Source organism: Aotus nancymaae, unplaced genomic scaffold, assembly GCF_030222135.1.
Source record: "Aotus nancymaae isolate 86718 unplaced genomic scaffold, 86718_ANA_hifiasm-v0.15.2.pri h1tg000025l, whole genome shotgun sequence".
In the NCBI taxonomy this organism is placed as follows: Eukaryota; Metazoa; Chordata; class Mammalia; order Primates; family Aotidae; genus Aotus; species Aotus nancymaae.
In genome coordinates this window covers 5,772,479-5,797,158 of record NW_026988438.1, presented here as the reverse complement: position 1 = coordinate 5,797,158, position 24,680 = coordinate 5,772,479, and the positions used below count along the sequence as shown (strand labels likewise).

Sequence of the window (24,680 nt, the reverse complement as noted above, 5' to 3'; positions counted from 1 at the left end):
TCAGTTGTGTGTGTTTTTTTTTAAAGCAGCTAACTAATTTCTGTAAGTCTCTTTCATTCTCAATTCACATTCCTGGATGAAAAACACTCCTGGAGCACGTTTTATATATTTCTGTGCAATTAAAATTTTAATCTATTCTCTAGCAAGAGGTTTTTAGTAGCTGAACACAAAATCGTAACTGACAAATTACAACCAACAAATTTAACTTGTAACTCCACTTCTTTGCATCTGGTAATTATAAAGATTACTAGGAAATTCACCTTATATTGTCCATCTTTTCGTATCCTATGATTGGGACTTCTGTGACGCTTTATACAAAGAAATAACACAGGCATCTATGATTTGCTTCATCTGGACAGATCAGTTTTAAGACCCGTGGGCTTGGTGGTAAAGTAGGTTTGCTGCTCCCTGCTTACCAGCTTGTCTGAGTCCAGTGATACAGAATACCCTTGCAACACACACAACAGATTATATGAAGAGAGTTTATTTCTTACAGATAGTCAACAAAAATAACAGAAACCTAGAATTCCTCATATTTCAGTCCCGCAACGCTCAGGAAAGCTGTCTAAAATGGATGGAGTCTCATCTGTACATATCCTGCTTGAACTGCAGCTGAGGAACCCCGGAAAGCAGCCCACCTTGGGTTTTATACCTCGGGGTGATGGGATGTGCTGGGCTGAAGGGTTGAAGAAGACATCCTGTTCTGCTGGGGGACTGAAACAGAGCCCAGCCTGTTCCGGCCAATCCCTTGCTACTGCAAGATGCTGCATTCCCAGCACATTCTATGATTATTCTTGAGAACTGCAAGCTAGAAAGCGGGAAGAACTGGATCAGCTCGAGAGCACTTAGAGAACTGTCTTGCAATCACCACTCACAACTGAAGTTGATTTATTTCTTTGTAAAAGTAGATCCATGTTTTTCATCTTGCTAATTTTACTCCCGATAATATTTATAGATCATACTGCAGACTCCCATGATTCTGAATAACATTAATATTAGTAGCCCATCTGGCAAATTCTATTGGTCATTAAAATTGTGGACTTTCCTGACACTATTCCCATAGACACCACCAATATGTGAATTTCCATGATATTACTTAGAATGTATTGGTCATATTTTCTGCCTTTTAAAATTTTACGTCTAAGTGAACCAACATCGCATAGTCAACCTCATAGGCTTTCCTGAATTCTAGAACTTAGCAAATGAGTTCATTTTCTTTTGTGTCACATGTCCATGTTTTTGATCATGCTCTTTTTTTAGTACCAGTGAGTCTCTATTCGTAATTGAGTGACTAGTTCTTGTATTATCTTCCCCACTAACTGTCAAAGAAGAGTTATTCACTCCATTCATAGTATTTTTTACAGTAAAAACTCCAGTTACAGTTTTTTTATATGATAAGTTGGAAGCAGTGCTTCCCCTCTTACATTATAAACTGTAAGAGCAAGGACTTCATCTTATTCAGCTCTGTGCTTTGGGCATCTATTACAATGAATGACACAGAGGTGAAGATACATAAGTGTTTGTTAGAAATGAATAGATGCAGCCAGGCATGGGGTGGCTCACGTCTGTAATTCCAGCACTTTGGGGGGCCGAGGCGGGTGGATCACAAGGTCAGGAGTTCAAGACCAGCCTGGCCCATACAGTGAAATCCCATCTGTACTAAAAATACAAAAATTAGCTGGGTGTGGTGGTGCCCTTCTGTAATCCCAGCTACTCGGGAGGCTGAGGCAGGAGAATCGCTTGAACCTGGGCGGTGGAGGTTGCAGTGAGCCGAGACTGTGCCCCTGCACTCCAACCTGGGCAACAGAGTGAGACTCCATTTCAAAAAAATAAATGAATAAATGAATGAATAGATGCGCCTTTTGCGGCCATCACTGAAGCAGGAGTAGCCAAAATGAAGTTGAATCCCTTTGTGACTTCCAACTGAAGCAAAACCACAAAAGGCATTTTTATAAACCTTCCCACATTCACAGGAAGATAATGTCTTTCCCTGTTTCCAAAGAGCTGAGACAGAAGTGCAATGTGTGATCCATGCTTATCTGAAAGGTTGACGAAGTTTAGGTTGTATGAGGACACTATAAAGGTCAGCAAATCGGCAAAGTAGTCCAGGTTTACAGGGAGAAATATGTCACCTACTTTGAACAGGTGCAGCGGGAAAAGGCTAATGGCACAACAGTCCACGGAGGCGTTCACCCCAGCAAGGTGATTATCACTAGGCTAAAACTGGACAAAGACCGCAAAAAGATTCTTTTTTTTTTTTTTATAACTATGATACTTTAAGTTCTGGGATACATGTGCAGAATGTGCAGGTTTGTTACATACATATACGTGCCACGGTGGTTTGCTGCACCCATCACCCTGTCATCTACATTAGGTGTTTCTCCTAATGCTATTCCTCCCCTATTCCCCCTCCCACGACATGCCCTGGTGTGTGATGTTCCCCTCCCTGTGTCCCACAAAAAGATTCTTGAACAGAAAGCCAAATCTCACCAAGTTGCCAAGGAAAGGAAAAGGGCAAAATACAAGGAAGAAACAACTGAGAAGATGCAGGAATAAAGTAATCTTATATACAAGCTTTGATTAAAACTTGAAATGAAAAAAAAAAAAGAAAGAAATAGATGCTTTACCCTGAAGCCATTTAAGAACCAGTTAATTATTGATCTGGAAGAACACCTGGTTTGGAGACTTCTTAATGTTACCAGCCTACTGAGAGGTAGTGTGTAGGGTCAAGACTAAGTGTCCCAGGATTTCCCCTGAACTTGATGCATATGCATTTCAGCTTATGCTGATCTACTCTGTTAGACTCCTGTCCTAGTCTGATATTGCAGTGTTTCCTTTTCCCCATGGGAATCAAGGATATAGAGTTGTGGAAGAGAATGTACCAATCAAATACAGAGACTTAAACTCAGGCTAGGATCTGACACAGAGTGTATTCTGAATAAATATTTGACAATTTAATTACATTCCCATGGGGTTATCAAGCTGCCTAATAGTCCTTGATATATGACAGTTAGAAGAGCAAAATAACAGAGACATTTGAATGTTATCAGAGCCATACTTCCTTCCGAACTGCTACTAAATAATCCATTTTTTAAATACCAGTTTTATAAAAGAAGAACAAGAAATTACCTTTCTCTTGTGAATCGATAATATAAATAGCATTTGTGATTTTCAGTTCCAAACTGAGCTCAGATTCTATTGGCCACTAGTAAAACACTACCCGTAGGTACTAAACTCATTGGCTAAACTTGTAAACCGAGTTAAAGCTAAACAATGAGCTGATTACCTTCTACTCCTGTTTTACTAGTGGTCAAAAGAGTCCAAATGCCATTTGAAATTTAAAAATATAACTATTCATCCTAAAAGTGTTGCAACTCAAAACCAATACGTGTGTCTAGTGGCCCAGTCACCTGAAACAGAAGACATTTTAAAGCACATTTATGGAACAAAAAATGAGGAGAAGAATCAAGAAGAGGCATTGCAAAGAACAAACCTTTTTGTTGTTATTTTGTTTTCTTTTTTTATATTGTTTTATTACTATTTTTTTTTTTTTTATAAAGACAGGGTTTCACCATGTTGGCCAGGCCGGTCTTGAACTCCTGACCTCAGGTGATCCACCTGCCTCAGCCTCCCAAAATGCTGAGATTATAGACATGAGCCACCACGCCCAGCCTTGTTGTCATTTTGTTTTCTTTTGAAATGTTGCTTTCTTTTAAAATTTATTTTAAGTTCTAGGACACATGTGCAGGACATTCAGGTTTGTTACACAGAGAAACGTGCCATGGTGGATTGCTGCAGCTGTCAATCCATCACCTAGGTATTAAGTCCTACATGCATTAGCTATTTATCCTACTCTCTCTGCTCCTGTCCCCCACCCACAACAGGCCCAAATATGTGTTGTTCCCCTTCCTGTGTCCATGTATTCTCATTGTTCCACTCTCACTTATAAGTGAGAGCATGTGGTATTTGGTTTTCTGTTTCTGCATTAGTTTGCTGAAGATAATGGCTTCCAGCTCCATCCATGTCCCTGCACAGAACATGATCTTATGGTTTTTTATGGCTGCATAGTATTCCATGGTGTATAAGTATCACATTTTCTTTATCCAGTCTATCATTAATGCGTATTTGGGTTGAATCCATGTCTTTGCTATTGTGAATAGTGCCACAGTGAACATGCGTGCATGTATCTTTATTGTAGAATGATTTATATTCCTTTGGGAATATGCCCAGTAATGGGATTGCTGGGTCAAATGGTATTATCGGTTCTTGGTGCAAAGAACAAAACTCTTAATGGGAGAAAAGATAGAAAGATGAAATTGGTATCTAGAGATGATCTATTATTGTATATTGTATTAACCTACTAATGAATAAGCTTGTTTTTAATAAACTTATTATATGTGACTTTTACTAATTCTTCCCCTAAAGCAAAAAAACATGTTCTTTCTTTACCAGGTCCAATAAGCAGCTCTCTGGGTTCAGCAGCTGACCTCATTTGAACATCACTTAAAATTTACATTTTTGAGACAGAGCCTCGCTCTGTTGCCCAGGCCGGAGTGCAGTTGCGCGATCTTGGCTCACTGCAAGCTCTGCTCCCCGGTTCAAGTGATTCTCCTGCCTCAGCCTGAAGGCTGCACTATTGGCTTTCCTACTTCTGAGGTTTTGAAACTCGGACCGGCTTCCATGCTCCTCAGCTTGCAGACGGCCTATTGTGGGACCTCACCTTTAATCGTGTGAGTCAATACTCCTTAATAAGCTCCCTTTCATATATATGTCTATCCTGTTAGCCTGTCCCTCTAGAGAACCCTGACTAATACACAGCCCAAGGACGAAGCTGACACAAAGGAGGACAGAGCTGGAAGAATTGCAGAACTAGGAGTCTTGATCAGATCATGCCTCCATCCTCATTTCCTCTTAACTCTTTAATTCTGTATACCAACTGCCTTTGTTTAAACCAGTTAAAATATTGTATTGTTTTTGTTAACCCAGTCCAGTGCAACAATATAAAGTGTTAAGAAATCAAAGTTAATACCATTCTACATGTTAAGAACTCAGGTTTACATCATTCTCAGCACACTGACCCAAGAACAGAAAACCAAAGCATGTTCTCACTTATAAGTGGGTGTTGAACAATGAGAACACACGAACATGGGGAGGGGAACATCACACACTGGGGCCTGGAAGGTAGGGGGAAAGGGGAGGAATAGCAGAGGGTGGGTAGAGCGGGGAGGGATAGCCTTAGGAGAAATCCTAATGTAGATGACAGGGCAATGGATGCAGCAAACCTTCACCATGGCACGTGTATACCTATGTAACAAAGCTACACGATCTGCACATGTACCCCAGAACTCAGGGTTATATTCCCTGATGCTACCTCCTCCTCCTTAGTGTTGCTACTCCCACTTTAACTGTTTCATAGGAAATAATAATCAGACACTGTCCACCACAAAAAAATGGTGGTTGCATCTACCTATAAATAGCAAATATTTTAGCCAAGAATGAATTTCATGTCCACTGGATGTCTGGTAGATATTTCGAACTTAACACGTCTGAAACTGAGTTCCTGATCCCTGCCCGACATTTCAGTTGTTGGCAACTACGTTTTTCCTTTCGCTCATTTTTTGCTGCTTCCCCAATCCTCATTCTACTTCAGTCATACGGGCCTCCTACTCTTCTTATGGGGCAGATATTCACCATCTTAGCCTCTTTCCCATGGCTGCTCTCTTTCCCTGATATCTACCTGATTAAGTCACTTTCTTGCTTCAAATATTTTCTGAGATGTCACCTTCTTCATGAAGCTTACTCTGTCCACATTAATTAAAATTGTATCTGCCTCTCTCACACACACACACCCTTCTCTGTTCTGTCTTTTCTCATATGACCCAACACTTTCTAATATACTAGATATTTTAATTAATCTATTCATGTCACCGCATATTTTCCATGTCTTACCGTGAGAATGTAAGACCCACAAACATGCATTTTTGTCTCTTGTCTTAACTTATGTATCCCAAGTGCTAGAACATGCCTGACATGTTCATAAATCTTTGTTGAATGAACGAGTGAATCACTCTGTCCTCAGCAACCTGGCACAGTTTTCCAGTCCTAAGAAATGTAGGATGCACTAAGCTATGAATTAAAAACCTGACTTGTTTCCAAAAAATTGACTTGTGGTGACTTCCTTCAGACATTGGACCAAATATAAAAAGAGTTGAACTTAAACTTAGAGATTCCAAAATCCCATGACAGACACAGTGAGATTTGGATGACTGAGCAACCCACATAGGTTAGTCCACCCTGATGGCATATTAACTCATAAACCATCTTCCCTGATTCTAATGTGCTCTCTCCCTTCCATTTGGGTTTGCTGTAGCAAATAATTTAGGGTTTACAACATGGGTCTCATATATTGTGCTAGTATACAACCTATCCTGGGTGCGTATGGGATCATCATGGGTGTCATTTGTCAGACTGGTTGGCTCTGTGTCCCCACCCAAATCTCATTTTGTAGTTCCCATAATTCTCACGGGTTGTGAAATGGACCCAGTGGGAGACAAATGAATTATACACACTTCTCGTGCAGTTCTCGAGACAGTGAATGGGGTCTCATGAGACCTGATGGTTTTAAAAACAGAAGCTGTCCTGCGCAAGCTCTCTCTTTGCCTGCTACCATCCATGTAAGAGATGACTTGTTCCTTCTTGCCTTCTGCCATGATTGTGAGGCCTCCTCAGTCATGTGAAAGTATAAGCCCATTAAACCTCTTTTTCTTCCCAGTCTCAGGTATGTCTTTATCAGCAGTGTGGAAACAGACTAATATACAGACTAGAAAGTGTGTCGAAGCCAAGCCCATTTGCTGTGACATTAAGTAAATAATCTATTCATTAAATCACTCAGTCTTTCATTTGTTCATTCAAGAATATTTTTTCTCTGCATTAATGAGAATGCTAGATTATATGATTGATACAATACTTAGCTTCTTTATAATATAATGATTATAATAATGTGTTTTCAATTTTGATAAAAGTAGCTAATGCATAGTTTCTAAAGAAGATTAGTTCATCCGTCCTGGAGATAAGGTCTGAGAGGAAATCTAAGATACAGTGAAAATGTCTTAAAAGATGAGTAGGATTTAAAGGATAAAGTATGAAGAATTACAGATAGAAGGAAGACGAAGAACAAAAGCATAGTAGCATTAGGGAAAATAGAATGCATTCCTGAAGCCACAACTTGTTCTGTAAGACTGGTGTGAAGGACCGTGTGTGTGTGTGTGTGTGTGTGTGTGTGTGTGTAAAATAAAGTGGATGCCTCTAGAAAGATAGTACAGGTCCAATAATAAGGTCTTTAAATAATATCCTAAGGAATTTGATTTAACTTTTGAAAATTATAGCCATTGAAAGGTTTAAACAGGATTACATGCTGATTTTAGAAAAATCTCTGAATGCATTAATGAAGAACAAATGAGAGAAGAACAAAGCTTCAGGCAAGGAGAATAGACTTGGGAAGATGTTGTGAGAGAAACCGACAAGGGGATATGACAAGAGATGCTCTAAAATGCTCCCCAGATTTCTGTATTTGAGAAGGGCAGGTGGCCTACTGGAAGAAGAGTAAGCATAGGGTGAGATAAGGGACCAACACAGTAGAACAAAGGTGTGTACGAAGATGATTTTTAAATTCTGTTTTGGACACATTAAATATGAGAGGCTTGTGGATATTGCAGAATATCCAGTTTGAATTAGGATTTAGAAGTAGGTGCCAGGATTTAGGTTTTTACAACATGTCAGAATAAGTGGTGGAATGCATGAAGTAAGACTAGAAGGCCAAGAATGGGCACCAGAGAAAAAAGAACTCACACAGGGACCTGAAGCCAGTGACTCAAAAGGCAAAGCAAAGCAAAACCTGGAAGCCCCCTAAAGGCAGAGAAAGGGGCCACGTGTTACAAAAAGGCTTTGTCCCTCGATCCCAAACAAGGCGTCCTAGAGTTGAAATTTCTGTAAGTGCTAGACGTATTTTTATCACAGCATGCCTTCTCCACGCAGAGGAGAAATGGCCTCTTATGTTCTGAAGTATGTGGTGCACGGCAAGAAGGTTCCTTCCATTTTTCCTCGGTGTGACCTGCCTGCCTGTGTTGACACTGGCTGTAGTCACTCTTCAGGCCCTGGTGTGATCCTGCCTGTTCCACTGGTTCCTGCTCTCCACTGATGAGCCTTGGTCAGCTACGCTTTTGCTTTGACTGTTCCACGCTCTGTCCAGCTCCCATTCACTCCTGTTTATTCTGGAATGCCAACAGACACGAATCTACCACTTACATATTTCTATGGAATTGCTGCAGTGGTTCACTTTTTAGGTGCCAGATTACTTATTCTATCCTAGATTTCTATTTTCACAGTTGTCATAAGTGATTTTTTGATTAAGCAGTTTTGGAAAATATTGGCCCATATAATTGATTCTTAAACTGTATTGATCTTAAAAACTGAGGGCTATTGTTAATGTATCCCAACTCAAAAGAGTCTAATTAAGCACACAGTCCTTAAGAAATAGGCTGTAATCCCTGCCCTTCACCTTGCCATCAAAAGACTTGTAAACTTTGGTCTCAGCTTTCACTCGTCTTCTTTCCTGCCATATTTCCCTTAATTACCCACTCACAATCAGTGAGGTCCATAAATCACTTATAGTAGAATTATGTGAGATACAGATTTGCATTTCACCCTACGGCTCAATCTGAAACTCAGGAATTTCTATTTCAAAATAAAACCCCAAATAATTTGAAGGTTAAAGAGCCCAGCCCAGAACTCCAGTTTAAAACATGGAGGGTTAGTGGTGTTCACACAGGTTAAAGACGAATTATAATCATCTTGGAAGTTTGATCAGAATGAGTGTACCTCCAACTTTTCTGTTGTCTTTGGAATTGGGGATTAAGGTACATAGTTTAAGAAAGTTTTCCAGAAGAATCTGAAAATCCCAGATTTTCTCCCTTTCTCTCTCTTTCTTCTTTCCGCCTGCCCGGCCCCATTATCCATCTGAAATTGTCCATCAAATTTATATGTTCATGTCATATATCAACTCATCTATAAAGATGTCTACGTATTCACATTTAAGCAAGATTAATTGCTCTTATAACTGTACTCAAATACTTATTAGATATTTATAATACAAAATTTCCCACACTGAATTATAGTCAATGGCCTCTGTGTCTTTCTTGACTACTTAACTGTGAGTTCTTCAGAGGAGGTGCTGTCTCCTTTATCTTTGTTATGTCCAGAGCATGTTCAACAAATTATATTAAAGTAATTAAAAATTGCATGTTTTATAAACACAATAAAACAATTTCCTCAGTAAAAGTAATAAACAAGTAAGACAAGTTCCGGTTTTACGATGTTGATACCCTTGTCTTCAGCAAACTCTGTGTGGCTAGATGCAAAGCAGCTATCCATGCTTTCCTAAATTTCTCACTATGAATATCAGTGCAGTCATCATCATCTCCTTTAAAGGTGTCATCTCAACTATGGGAACCTTTATGATGAATTCCAATGTTATTTTCCTTTAAATTCAAAAGAAGCATTAAAGGCTAATGGCAGATTGTTTTCACATATTAAATGCCCACTCCTGAAAAAAAATTATATATCCCCACTCACTTCAACTCAAACATAGCCATGTGACATTCTGTGGCCAGTCACTGTGAACGAAAGTGCTGAGTGTTAACTTCAGAGCAGATGATTACCAAGTTGCTTTCTTTCCCCTCGACGAAGTAAACATCATCAATGTTCTGGCTTGATACTGTACCCTCAGAAGGAAAACTAAAACAGGACTGCAGTTGCACCATGTGGATATATAAAGAAAGAACAAAATACGCTATGCTTTTCCAACCATTTAGCACAATTTGGTATATCCTGACTGAGGAAATGCCCTTGTGACATTGTACTCTTGAATAACCATAAGCATCTTAGAGTTTCCCAAGCCGATACGACAATTAACCTGAACATGGGTTTGCTATGGTGCGTTCAACAGTTTTTTGAGATTTTTTTCTGGGGAGAGAGTCAAAAAAGAGACATCTAAAACTCGTGGGGGTGGGGGGCGGGGCTTGGCTGTTACAGTTACGGGGCACCTACTATCATGCAGTACCTAGGGGCTACAGATGCTGTATATCCTGCAACGCAAGAGAGAGCCCCGCTCAAGAATTGTCAAGGCAAACACCCATTGCTTTGGCGGAGAGACACTGGACCATGCAAACCAGTAACAAACGTGCAGATTCAACAGTTACTTTCATAGTGAATTTATCAAAAGCGTGTACTAGAATTTAACCTTCATTCAAATAGATTACTGAATCTACGAATTTGTCAAGAATATTCTCATATATTCTTCCAAGCCCTTGTTCAGAAAGTCATTGCATTTCTAATTTTATGGTACATTCTTGAGCCAATTCTTTAATCAAAGGGTGATATATGAAAGACTTTTTCCCTTATATATACTGTTCTCCCTCCCACCAAGATTTTAATTATTACTAATGTAGGTATCAATTTATTTATTTCCAGTTTTTCCAGTTGTATGTTTTCCTGACCTTTAGAAAATATTATCTTTTGCCGTAATCCTTAACAGATGGTGTGTATCTGCAGACTGACTTTATAGCTTCTTTTTCCTTTATTTAACAATACTATACATATTTTGATTTTTCATTATAAGCTGATCCTGTCACTTCATCATCATTCCTGTTGCTATGCTCTGATTTTTCTCTCTACCTTTTTGTTATTCTAGAAAGAAATGTTTCTAAAGAGAATAAATTCTGCCTTCTAGAAGAAACTTTAATATTATATTCAGAAACTGATGAATCTTGTTCATCTTCTTCTAATAGATCAAACACTGTGTTCTGTCTCTTGGGTGATACCCGACACTGTAAACTTATTTGCAAGTTGCTATTTTCTGTCAGCTCATTGCACCCTTAGCATTGCTGCTGTGTGTTTCTCTCCCCTCCAAGTTACTCTTGTGCATTGCGTTTCATATATGCATTTCTTACTGGTGCCAGGGCATTGGTGTGACTTTACTGGCCTCACTGCTTTTAGCAGCACCTTGTATCAACTGAGAATTTCGTTGGAATACTTCTACTTCCTTCTATTTATTTAATTAAGTATTATATTTAACTTTCATCTTGGGGGTGCTATGTAACATAAATTATCCATACACTCTGGTGGAATCCAAGTATCCTGAACACTAAAAAGTCAAGAAACCAAGAGTGCCTCTGTCACCTTTTCCATGGATCCTTACTGTCAGACCAGGAACACTGGAGGACTGAAAAACCTGGCTTGTCCTAAGACACAAGAAAAGATGAATAAGGGTATCTGTGACCGAATTTTAGAGCATGAAGTGAATAAATGGTTAGTAATGTAAGGAACTACTTTCAAAAGCAGCAAAAATCTTTGGGGCAAAATCTATTTTCTTCTTTCTCTAAACTGGATTGATTGTATATATTGTCTGTAGTCATGGGGTGCATTCTAAGTCCTTTATTCTGTTCTTTTTATCAAGTCCAAGAAAGCAGTGTGAATGTTGATAGGTACTGAATAAATCCTGTGATCACTGGAGTACCATATAATGATGTGTTCCCAAGCTGCCATATCACAGTTGATTATTACTTCTTTTTCTTTGCAATCCTTCATTTAATTTCCATTCCTTACTTCGGTGTTAATATTCCTGACTATTTGAATTTGTTTTAGAGTTCATGAGATGCCGTATCAAATGTTTTTGCTAAAATCCTAATGTATTATCTCTCACATTGCATTCATCCACTAATCTTGTAATTCAATAAAAAAAAAGGAATCAGATTTGTTTGGCATGATTAGTTCTGTGCAAACCCATGCTGCTTGTTGCTCAATGGTGCTTAAATGATAAGTAGTGCTCAACGCAAATTTCCTCATCTAACTTCTCATTTTAGCTCAGAGAAGTCTATACTGTTTTTGTTCATAGATTTCTTCCTGCCACATCGCTAGTTTCTAGGTCCTAAAAACCAGAGAACAGAAAGACTATACTAGCTTTATTACAGCAACCATTTTTTTGGTTTTGCCTTTATAGTATTCTTTTCCCAATTTATTATTCCTACATTTTCTTATTAGATTTTCATTAAATTTACTATGTGAGTAATTTCTTTATGCTTATTTTCATATAACATCTTGTTAAGAAAAGTGTTAGTGAGTTACAAGAAGACTATGAGAATACGATTTATTTCAAGCATCTCCATTGAGAATAAAGGAGGATGCCTTGGTTATATTTATACAATTTATTTCTCCATATTAATCATGTAATATAAGAAAGATTTGCAATTCACCTTTTTTTTTTTTTTGAGACGGAGTCTCACTCTGTCACCCAGGCTAGAGTGCAGTGGCGTGATCTTGGCTCACTCCAACCTCCACCTCCTGGGTTCAGGTGATTCTTCTGCCTCAGCCTCCCAAATAGCTGGGACTACAGGCATGTGCCACCATGCCCGGCTAATTTTTTTGTGCTTTTTGTAGAGACAGGGTTTCACCACCTGGGTCAGGCTGGTCTCGAACTCCTAACCTTGTGATCTGCCTGCCTCCAAAGTGCTGGGATTACAGGTGTAAGCCACCTCCCCCAGCTGCAATTCACCTCTTAATCTCACATATACTGGTGGTAATCATTTCATTTTTATGGATCACTTTCATGTGGCCATAATTTAAGAACTTGTTATGGGTTGTATTGTGTCCCTCAAAGAAGGTATGTTGGAGTCCTAACCCCAGTACCTCAGAATGTGATCTTATTTAGAGACAGGGTCTTTATAGGGGTACATTGAAATGAGGTCATTTGCGTAGGTCTGAATTCCATTATGACTGGTGTTCTTCAAATAGGAGGAAATTTAGGCAGAAACAGAAATGTGTGCAGGGAAGATGAGAGAGACAGTGGAAGGATGTACAAGTCAAGTAAAGCAGCCTGAAATAGATGGCCCTCAGAAGGTACCATCCCTGCGGATACCTTGACTTTAGACTTCTAGCCTCTAGAATTACAAGGTAATAATTTTCTGTCGTTTAAACCACCATCTGTGCTACTTGGCTACAGCAGCCCTGGCAATCCAACATAATACCTATGTTACATGTGCATTGTTTTGTTAGCGTCATGATTCCTCCAGATTACATTCTTCTATAAGGTGCTAAATATTTCTGGTTCTTCCTAATCACTGCTTTTATACACATGTACTACCACAGCAAGCTTTAAGATACTTCAGGAATCAAAATATCCAAAGTTCTCTTCATGAAAAAATGGAAGATAAAAAAGGATATTGTATATCCAGCAGTTTTTCACTTCTAAAGACCGAGGATATTAGTTTTAGTAACTTTGAGAAAGACTTAACACCCAGGAGTTAATTCTACTTCTTTTTAAGTTGTCAGTTACTTGGGGGAATTACTTCTCATCCTTCGCTCAAGGGCTTAATGCAACAGTAAGATAAGGCCTCGTGTCTTTATACAGGCACCAGGTGGGAACCCAAATCAAGGAGAAATGTTTGATTTCTCTCTCTTGGGCTCTGAATCTCGCGTGAAGCAATGCAAGAAAGGAAAGATAGTTGATGATCATTGATTTCAGCAACGGTGACCTGAATAGACCCACTATTATCTCCTGCTGGAAGAATCAACAGGAATAATCAATAAATAAGAGTTTAAAGCAAAGTTCTCTATTATTTCCATCAGTTTTGCCATCTATTCACTGTCCTTCTACTAAGCTCCCTTTCTACTTAAAACAGGCATGGCTGTGCTACATTCATTTTCATGAAGGTATATCTAAAATTTACAAACCTTAAACAATCTACCCAGTTCAGCCTCACAAAAACTCAGATGCATATGTCCCTCATTTCTATAAATTTCCACAATTGGTAGGAAATTTGATAAAATAGAAGATGAGAGCTGTTTTGGGTCACCGCAGATATAAAAGGGGGAAAAGGTTAATTTTACCAGACATAGAAAAGTTTTCTTCTTTGGGATATTTGTTCTGGAAGGATGTTGTGATAATTAAACGATAAAATTTCTCCTGCAAGGCAACCCAAGAAGAGCATTTCAACCAGGTTGTCTGACCTCGGGATCAGGTAAAGAGTCAATTTATTTTCTAAACTTTGACAGTAAAAGTGGTCACTGTTAGTATCATGCTGAGAAAATAGGTGTAAACAGGGACTGTCCTGAGATATACTGTAGGACATAGGCAGTACCAAGTTAGGAGCTTTCTTTTACAAAGTACTCACTGCAGTGGACCCGTAGCTCCAGGACTGGAATCCCTCAGAGTTCGAAAGATCCTGTGACTCACTTCTAGTTCCCCTTTTGAGCATCGATGGTCGTGGGGTCTGGCAAGGGGTCAGTCGTTAGATGCGTTCCACAGCATCCACAGAATGGGGCCTCTTGGCTTTGAAAACCTAACCCGGTAATTGTTGATTGGAACCAGCAAACACTCACTAATACAATGACCCCTTTAGGACACAGTGAGGATTCCTAGTACGTACACGTGCACAGCAAGTGGGCAGTTGAAAATGCTTTTAATCAAAATGCTCATGATCGAGGCAGTCCACGAGTTAATGAGTCAGTGATCTGCCCTGCCTTGATTTTAACTTAAATTTTCAACATCCCACTGCATTATGTGCCATATAGAATTACCTTAGTGATTGATTAATGCTTCATTTGATAGCAACAGGTGTGATTGAACTTAAACACTCATAAATTTGAATAAAAGTATCCAGGCTTCCCACTGCCATCAGCAATCTTAAGGCTAGTTATTTACTGTACTCCTTTTATATAGGGTCTAAGCCACATTGTTGAGCAGTAAATGAGATGCCACATCATATACCATCCAAGTGTATGTTAGATCTATGTGGGTGAGTCATACATAGTTTGAGGACAAGGATCACTTTTTATAAACCTATAAATCTACCGATGAATTTGGATCCAGAAAATACAGTCAGCTGATGCTATAGAGGTGTTCAAAATGGATTAGTAAGATATTCACATGTGGGGATTCTAAAGGATTGACTAAGGGATTTCCCAACATAGAACCAAGTGAAATGAATAATCCAGAGTGTTTTCTAATACGAGTGAATTAATACCCACTCAGTGAATGAATCAGTGTACAGTTTTTCTGCTTTAGAATCAGAATTATCCAAATATTTATTTTCGTATTTCTCCTTGTTTTGGTTTTAGAAATACTGCCTCAGGCTTTTTACAGAATCACAAATTCCTGTGAAAATAAGTAAACAGTAAATGCAGGAAACAAAGTCTTTTTTCACTTGATTCTGTTTCATAATTTTCTTGATACTGGAGTTCAGAAGTAGGCATGTGAAATAATTTGAATGGCAATTTTATGAGTTATATGTGTAATATTTACTCTTTACACCTGCAAAACAAGCTCTTCACAAAGCCAACAGATCAGAAACAATGAACACATTTGGAACGCATCGCATTAGGGGTTGGTATCACAGGTGTCCCTCAGTATATGCTAGAGATTGGTTCCAGGACCATCATATATACTCAAATCTGGGCACTCAAGTCTGAAAAGTCACAGAAAAATATCCAGTTTCTGTTTTAATTTAGGAAGTTCTCAGTGTTTAAACCCACAGTACGGTGAGAGGATAGTGGAGACAGGGCCAATATATCTCATTAGCCTAATTTCGCTTTAATTAAATACTGTGGTTAGATCTAGTATGTTTCAGTTTTGGAATTTTTTCTCCCCAAAAAAAAGTTATCTGAAATTATTACAGTGCTAAAGAGTTTAACAATAATCTATGGTTGCCGTATGTTTGTGTCTTTATGACATGTTAATCAAATCTATTAATTCAAACTAAATAAACATGAGCGTGAAAGATCAGTTTGTTGTTTGATGTGGTTTGTTTTGAGAGGCTGTTTGTAAATACAAATATAAAATACTGAGTGATTTGAAAATATTCAATAAGCTAGTTACTTAAATTTTTTTCCTTTCAACAGTTGTTGGAACTATGTAAAATAGTGTTTTGCACAACACTGTTTATATACAGTTTTTTTTCTTTAATAAAGCTGTCAAACTACAGTATAAAATCAAGACCAACCAATTGGTAAATAAACTACAATTCATTTAAATTATTAGAAAGCATAAATTTGCATGTTTACATTTCTAATTGTAATATATGAAAACGTATTTCTTTGACCATTTTTATTTTTATTTATTTTTACTCAAAAAAATTTTTTGAAGATGGAGTCTTGCTGTCACCCAGGCTGGAGTGCATTCGTGCAATCTCAGCTCACTGAAGCCTCCACCTCACAGGTTCATGTGATTCTCCTGCCTCAGCCTCCTGAGTAGCTGAGATTACAGGCACACACCACCACGCCCGACTAATTTTTGTATTTTTAGTGGAGGCAGGGTTTTGCCATTTTGGCCAGGCTGGTTTCTAATGCCTGATATCAAGTGAAGCACCTGCCTCGGTCTCCCAAAGTTCTGGGATTAAAGGCATGAGCCACCACAACAGGCCTCCTTGACCATTTTTAATACTACTTTGTGAATAAAATGATCTAACTACTTTGGAAATAGATAATAGTGATGGTTGCACAACACTGCAAATGTAATTAATGCCACTGAATTGTACACTTAAAAATGGTTAAAATGATGAGTAGTATTTCTTATATATTTTACCACAATTTTTTTAAAATATAAAAATGTTTCTTTGGCTGGGAACAGTGGCTCACGCCTGTAATCCCAGCACTTTGGGAGACAGAGGTGGGTGGATCACCTAGGGTCAGGAGTTCGAGACTAGCCTGACCAACATAGTGAAACCCCGTTTCTACTCAACATTAAAAAAATTATCTGGGCATGGTTGGCAGGTGCCTGTAATCCCAGCTACTTGGGAGGCTGAGACAGGAGAATCACTGGAACCTGGGAGGTGGAGGTCGTGGTGAGCCGAGATGGTGCCATTGCACGCCAGCCTGGGCAACAAGAGCAAGACTCCAAATATATATACATTTGTTTAAAGAATGTAATGTTTACAAATATTTTTAAGAATAAAGAAAAATATTTTTGTGGTCATTGAAAGTAGTATAGTATTTTGCAGTTTAAAAAGTAATGACCAAGCATGATGGCTCACACGTGTAATCCCAGCACTTTGGGAGGCCAAGGCAGGAGGATTGCTTGAGTCCAGGAGTTCAAGACTAGCCAGGGCAACATAAGAACCCTCATAGCGAGACATCATCTCTACAAAAAACAAAAAAAAAACAAAAAGCAACCAAAAACAGTGGTGAGACCTCACCTCTACAAAAAAAAAAAAAAAAAAAATACGGACATTAGCTGGGCATAGTGGTACACACCTGTGGTCCCAGCTACATAGGAGGCTGAGGTGGGAGGCTGGCTTGAGCCTGGGAGGAGGACAAGGCTGCAGTGAGCCATGTTCACATGACACTCCAGCGTGGGTAACAGAGCGAGATCCTGTCTCAAATAAAAATAAAAAAGTAACGTCACGTGTGTAATCTTATTTTCTTTCTCCCCACAAACCTTGCCGATTAAATTCCCACATTAAAATTTCTACAAGATAGTTTTACTGGTCACTTAAATCAAATGTGTACAAGAAGGCTATAGTCCCCTTTGCAGAAATAAGACATTTAAAACAATTAAGATTGTTTCATACAATAATTTCTATGTTTCTAGTCTTACTTTCTACTTTAAAAACCATTTTTTTTTTTTGCTTTTTCTGAATTGACTTTGAATCTTTTATGCTTTAAAGGTTTTCTGAAAACTCTATTACTTTCAGAAGTCCTGTCTAATAATGTAAATTATGGGAAAAGTGTATTTAACTTTCTGAAGAATTTGATTAGTATTTCTGTTTCTTCATTAAGCTGTACCCCTCTCCAACAGAAAGAAACAAAGAAGTACTTCAATCAGTTTGACTTCTAAATGCTTAAAGACACTTAAAAAACAACTCAGTTGGCCGGGTGCAGTGGCTCACGCCTGTAATCCCAGTACTTTGGGAGGGTGAGGTGGGCGGATAACGAGGTCAAGAGATCAAGACCATTGTGGCCAACATGGTGAAACTCCGTCTCTACTAAAAATACAAAAATTAGCTGGGCGTGGTGGCACGCGCCTGTAGTCCCAGCTACTTGGGAGGCTGAGGCAGAAGAATTGCTTGAAACCGGGAGGCGGAGGTTGCGGTGAGCTGAGGTTGTGCCATCGCACTCCAGCCTGGTGCCTGGTGGCAGAGCAAGACTCTGTCTCAAAAAAAAAAAAAAAAAAAAAAAAAAAAACTCAGTTTATTGTTGCTGTTGTTAAATAGTGCTTGATTTCCTTTTTAGATTTTTCTACAAAGACTATTCATAAATGGTAAAAAAAAAAAATTTATTTAAATAACACTGTTTTGGCAGAGTGCATTATTATTATAGATATTTTTGTCATTAGAAATTAAATCAGAAAAGTAGCTAGGTCCAAGTTCCACAAAAAATGTAGGGTTCATGATTTGCCTGTGACCACGACATCTTGACACAAAGACATTCTGGGTTTGCCATTAGCCTCAGCTTCTCATCAGACAAAACCAAGCAATTTTGAGGCAGTAACATGTCACGTATCTGGCTGTCTGGCACGTGGGCGTCACTGAAATAGTTTACTTAGTTCCCTTCCCCAAATTTCTCCTTGATCTAGTTATTGAAGGATTTATGTGAAACAAGGTATTTAAAGAGATTAGAACATAGAACTGAAAAAGGATTTATCAGGTGTCCTGGTACCTAAATTATCCAGAAGGAGAAGAATATATGGAAAAGTAGTACAAAGACATTACTTAAGTGCTGTGTTTGTAAACTACTAAAAATGGCAAGAGGATCAGAAGGCAGCCAAAAATTTAGAGACATTTATCAGTTTCAGATGTGCTACCTTTCAGAGTGATCACGACAGTCCAATATTTTCAGTTTCTGGGCTTTTATTTTAGATTTAAATTTTGAGTATATTTAATTTGCTATCATCACGATTTTCATAGCATGTTTTCTCAAACCGTAAGTATAATTTTAATACAACCAAGTGAATTAAAATTATCTTCCCCATAGAAGCATAAATATAATTTTAGAATGGAAGTAAATAAGAATATTGCAGTCTATATGCAAAAAAGACCCTACCTTACATATGAATCCATAAACAATAGCTACGGTATATACACTTTTAATTGAACATTCTAAAATCATTAATATTTCTATAAAGGTATCCACTAGTCTAGTCAAATTCTCCCCTTAAACCATACGTTCCGTAAACCGATTATTTTTTCTTAAGTATGTCTAAGTGAGTCTCATGTATGAAAAAAAAGGAAGTCCTAAAAGTACTAGTTGAGCTCTGAATTAACTGGGTCAAGTTTTCTAGTATCATGTCCAACACTACCATCTTTTTGAAACTTGATTTTTGCAATTCTTATTAGAATTGTTTAATATGTACATTTGCCTTCCTTATATTTTTCTCACCATCACTTTTATCCAATTTGTATGTTTTTAATAACTCTATTTCCTCTCTTCTCCATACCAAATTGCAACTGGAAAATAGCTTATTCACGTCTTATTTTTAAATTTTAGTTTTTGTTTTCTAAGATTCCAAGCAATAAACATCCAACTGACCTTCTCCTCTGTAATGTTTTCTCATTATAAGCTCTGAAAAGGCTTCATGATAGACGAAGTGGCTCATTTTAGAAACCCCCATGATCTGGCAAAGTTCTGTAACTTCTGGCAATATATTTCTTTCCTTGTTATATAAAGATGAGTTGATTCATTTTTACAATTTTTCTTTTTAGTAACAGACATATTTTATACATTGTTATTAACTAATAAATAATCACTAGCAAATGATAAGATCACATAGTAACCCATTATTAACACCAAGAGAAAGGTATTAAAAAATAAAATCTGGATTAGACCACCAATTTAACTGTTATTACCATTATTATTACACCTTATTTTTCTCTCCCATTACATAGTGCATTCCTGGTGGTGGGGAAGGATTTGAATAATCTACAGGCTTGATGTGACTAGCAGACATTTTAGTGGAATAGATGAACTTAATATAGCAAGCTTCCAAATTTATTTATGCAGAATAAGGGGAAAATATCTCAGTGACAAATAAAAACGATCCTTAGTACTTTCAAATCCTAGCTCCCGCAGCAGAATGCTATTGTTCCTGAGTTAATCAATTAGAATCTTTGCTACAGTCTTCCTCCTCTGTATGGTGGTCTGAATAACAGCCCTGCCCTATCTCTTATATCCATGTTCTAATCCTGGGCTCTGTGAATAATTGATCTAGTGAAAGGGACTTGGCACACGTCATTAATTAAGGATCTTGAGATGAGGTATTGTCTTGGGTTATCTGAGCATCCCCTAAATGTAATCATAAGCGTCCTCATAAGAGGCGGGCAGAAATGGAAGCAGAGATTCAAGAGATTGTACCCAGGAACCAAGGAATGCCGACCCTAGAAGTGAAAGCTGGAAGAGTCTCCCCTGGAACATCCAGAAGGAACCAGACCTATGGCCATCTTGGATTTAGTCTCTTAAGGCTTCTTTTGAACTTCTGCCCCCAGAACGATAAGGTAAATTTGTGTAAACTTCTGAGGTTGTAGTAATTTGTTACAGCATCTGTAGGAAACTAGACCTCCGTGATTCTTCTATGATTTGAGAAAAACGTTTTGCACTGTCAGCGTTGTGGATTTTATTTTGAAGACTTTCATGAACATCACTTAAGAAAAATTATTTTTCCTTAGTTATTTGAGATATAAAAGAGTTTGTTGCAATTAATCTATTGGGTATTAGCATGTCATCAAGAGACAGCAAACAGCAGTGAAGATAAAAGTTGAAAGAAGACATGCCATCATTAATGAGTGATTTCTACGTCTGAGTAGCCAATTCAATTAGAAATTCAAAACACAAGAATCTTGCAGAAATCAGCTGCCAGATTTATTAATCTACCTGAAAATAAAAACATAAAAACACAACCAAACAAAAAGTGGAATAAAAACAGAACTTAAAAAAATTTAGATACATTTTTCAAGAGTTTATAATGTAATATTTTCAACCCTTCTGCATTGGAAATACACCTAATGTTGGTCAATTATATATTTAGTTCAGTGAGTCACTACCTTAAACAGCAAAACATATAGTTTGTCCTTAAATATTATATGGTGAATACCATTTTTGCCATTGATCTCTTGTGATAACACATGGCCCAATTCTTCTTCACTGACTGAAACTAGACTATTAAAAAGAAGAAAAGGAGAAAAGGGAAAAAGAAAAAAATGGAACAAAAATAAATCCTCAATACAGTTTTCATTCAGAATATATTTAAAGACTCACTTAAATTTTCTCCTTCAATTTCCTCAAATCTTAACTATATATCTCAATTATTTTCCTAATATAACTTTCGGTGAATATTTTAACATCTGTTTTTATTCTAAGTGCTGTAGATGGCCACATACGCATAGTAGGAGGAAAAGGTTCTGATTTTTAAGGCATAGTTTTCTTTTTTAGGTCCATAACAGGCCAAAATAATATATGATGTATATGAACAACAATCATTGAAATCGCAGGTTACATACATATTTTGAAATTGGAGTATTTTTTGTAGGATTAAATGTGAATAGTAGCAATTTTGGTGTTTGGGTTTCTCAATAACTGTTCCATTTAGAGAAATGAGCTGTGATCTGTGTAGTTTTGGAAAATTGGTAGCTGAGGGGGGATCATCTTTAAACAATCTTTTCCATGCTCATTATGAAATGCTTTTATAATAGGTCTATTTTAACTTTGTGTTTAGAATTTTTTTCTTTTTTTTTGCATTTTGCTATAGATTCTTTAAAAAGTTGTTCTTCTGGGATATTACTGATAGACTGAACAAAATTCATGTTCCTTGACTGAATCTTTTAGAAAGCTATTCGGAGATCCTATATCCCCATTTACTCATGTTTTTTTGAAGGTGAATGAAACACGTAATCTTTCAATATTTTCTGCAAATGCAAAACAAAAACAAAGCAAAAAACTTTGAAACTTTAAATCTTTAAATCTTCTTTCAAACAATCCAATCACATTTACAGAAGTGTCCAAACAGAGATGATAGATAGTATCAGTGCCAGCACTATGTCACACAGCAACTTCCTCGTATTTTTTGATAGTTTGCAAATAATTTTCCATATCACCAAAAGTTACAAAAGGTTCCACAGTTTCCCTTAGCAAGCTGAAGCTTACTCTTCATTTGTCAATGTGCATAAAAGCTGCTTATAGCATAGCATGGCGTAAGCTATTTTTTAAGCAATAAATGGTTTGAGTCATCTATTTTGTCCTGAAATGCTATCTGTAGTTAACTGCATTGCTTATAAATGGTCATAGTAAATTCAGCATGAAAGAGAGTATTACAGAAAAGACAGCAGCAGAAGCATTAGCATTATCTAATATTTATATATGTTATCAACATAACACAGCAGTAAAAGGTTTAAATGCATATCAATGGGTACCATGTCTAAAAATTACTATAGTACCTATTTAGTGTATTGGATATTTTTCTTAAAGAGTGCTTGCTGTAACTAGAACAGCATAATATGTGATTTAGTACAGTTAATTCTTATTGATTAAATAATGTATTTATGTACTGAACAGAGTGAAAAGGAGACAGATATTTTTTGCTTCATTTTGATCCCAGATTTAACATTTAAGTGAAGATTCCAAAGGACCACGACATGTCATTATTTAACTGAAATGGGTTTCAAAATATTTAAAAGACAATATGATTTGTATCTAAACAGCAAGGTGGCACCAGATACACGTAATGCTACTGGCCTATGACTCAGTTTGGAGCCAGAGTCCAAAACTGTGCCCCTCATTTACAGTCATGGTGATTACTCAACTTCAGAGAGAATTACCCATTTTATGGCTATCCTCTGCAAGTCTTATATAAAGCAAAACAAAACAACAAACGGCAAATGCAATTGCTAAATACCTTTTTACAAGAGGTGCAAAAACAGTCATTTCTAACAATTAAACTGCCATTTACAGTAGATTGGGTTTTTTTTTTTGTACACCTGCAGAGACTCAGAAATGATAGGGGAAAATGCCCAAGGCAAATAGTCTCCAAGTGGATATTTACACAACGTGAAATTAACTGTACCATAGATACCCAGAGAAAATAAACATTATCTTATGTTGTTATGAAATCAAATAGACATGATATAGTTTCATCATACTCAAAACTTGTAGGACCCCATCCCAAGCCTAAGTAAAAAGTAATCCCCAAATCCCTCTGCCCATTCACCCATTAGCTTCCTGTTACACAGAATAAATGTTTAGATTACTCCCACCCACCTTCAAATAAAGTGCACAGTCCATGGCAGACCACAGAATAATGCAACAGGAAAAGCCCCTTTTTGTGTATTATTATTTAAAAATAAAATACAAACAACAGAAACAAAACAAAGATTCAGCGATTCTCTGTATCTTGCAGAAAAAAGGAAAAGCGCAAAACGCCCGGCTTGACTGTCACTCGTGTTAATACACGTAGCCTTCATTGTAGGGGTGGGGGTTGCAGCAGCCCCCTTCCGGCATGTAGGCCATGCTCTCATCAAAGTGAGACAGAGGCACTGTGTCCTCCTCGTTGATGTGACGTTCCATGTCTGTCTTCAGCAGTGGGCGCTGATTATCTGGAAAGGCCATGGAGAAAAGGGCTTCTGGATCACACACGAATTTGTAGACATATCTCTCTCCAGCCACCTGATGATAACATGGAAGAGAAAAACCCATCCTCCCCATCGCCAGATGGTGAAGGATAGGGAAGGAAAAACACAAAAACACGGTTTAATATACCAGAAAGGGTGGGTAACTCTGGTCCCCAAAAGGCAAACAACTAATAGCAGGTACACATACAAGAAAAAAAAAAAAGTCTTTACTGTGTCGAATAAACTACAGTTCAGTCAAGGGAAATGCCATATGTTGAACTTCAATAATAATTAATTCATTCCAGATATAGCTAGGAAGCACAGGAATTTGCTTGTTTTAATATAGAGGTAAATTTACATTGTTGTTTTGAAAAATAAAAAATCAATTATTTAATGCAGGCATTTCATATTGAAAGTTATTTTCTGCATTTTTGAAAGGCAGTATCTACAAATTTGTACTTTTAAGGTATACTCTCTCTCTTAATATTATGTATCTGAAGTGGTAGAAAATTAAATTCAAAATTTAAAAGAAAAAGGTGCTTTATTCCCAGTAAGACTAGACTAGTAATTCACTGATTCACAGAGTAAACTGATTCTTTACTTTTTTTCTTTATTAGCACTGTGTGTTTTCACGTAAAAAAAAAGAAAGAAAGAAAAGATACATAGCCTTATTTAAATGAAAGATGGATCAAAAGGACAGCATCTTGGATACATCACTTTTAAAAATGAAGGCAAGATGCATTAGACAGAATTAAGGATGTGTGTAAAGTGTCAGATTGAAGTAAGATGTGTAAAAAAGTGAAAGGAATTTAAAATACACAATGCATAGGGAGGAAATGAGAAAAAGAAATGTGACAACTGCCTGGAATAAAGAAGTAGCATAATTTATAGGGTATGACATACCCCAAACTTAAATTCTAAAGAGTAATGCTTCCCTAGAAAATTATAAGCAATTGAGTGAGACGAATAACGCTGAGATGCTCTCAAAACCCAAGGGGGCGAGTGGATGAATACAGTTGTTTGTATTAACTTTGATAG

The 24,680-nt window shown here is 37.4% G+C and overlaps 1 protein-coding gene across 7 annotated transcripts in view; it reads right to left on the bottom strand.

The window, feature by feature from the left end:
* Window positions 1–20,877: 20,877 nt before the first annotated feature.
* ETV1 (ETS variant transcription factor 1) overlaps window positions 20,878–24,680 on the bottom strand; it is a 96,060-nt gene continuing 92,257 nt past the window's right edge. For all 7 annotated transcript variants that reach the window (XM_064380357.1, XM_064380355.1, XM_064380354.1 and 4 more), the window contains one exon: window positions 20,878–23,697. In XM_064380357.1, coding sequence (XP_064236427.1) covers window positions 23,476–23,697 — 222 coding nt within the window. In that variant the 3' untranslated portion in view covers window positions 20,878–23,475. The remainder of the gene's footprint in view (window positions 23,698–24,680) is intronic.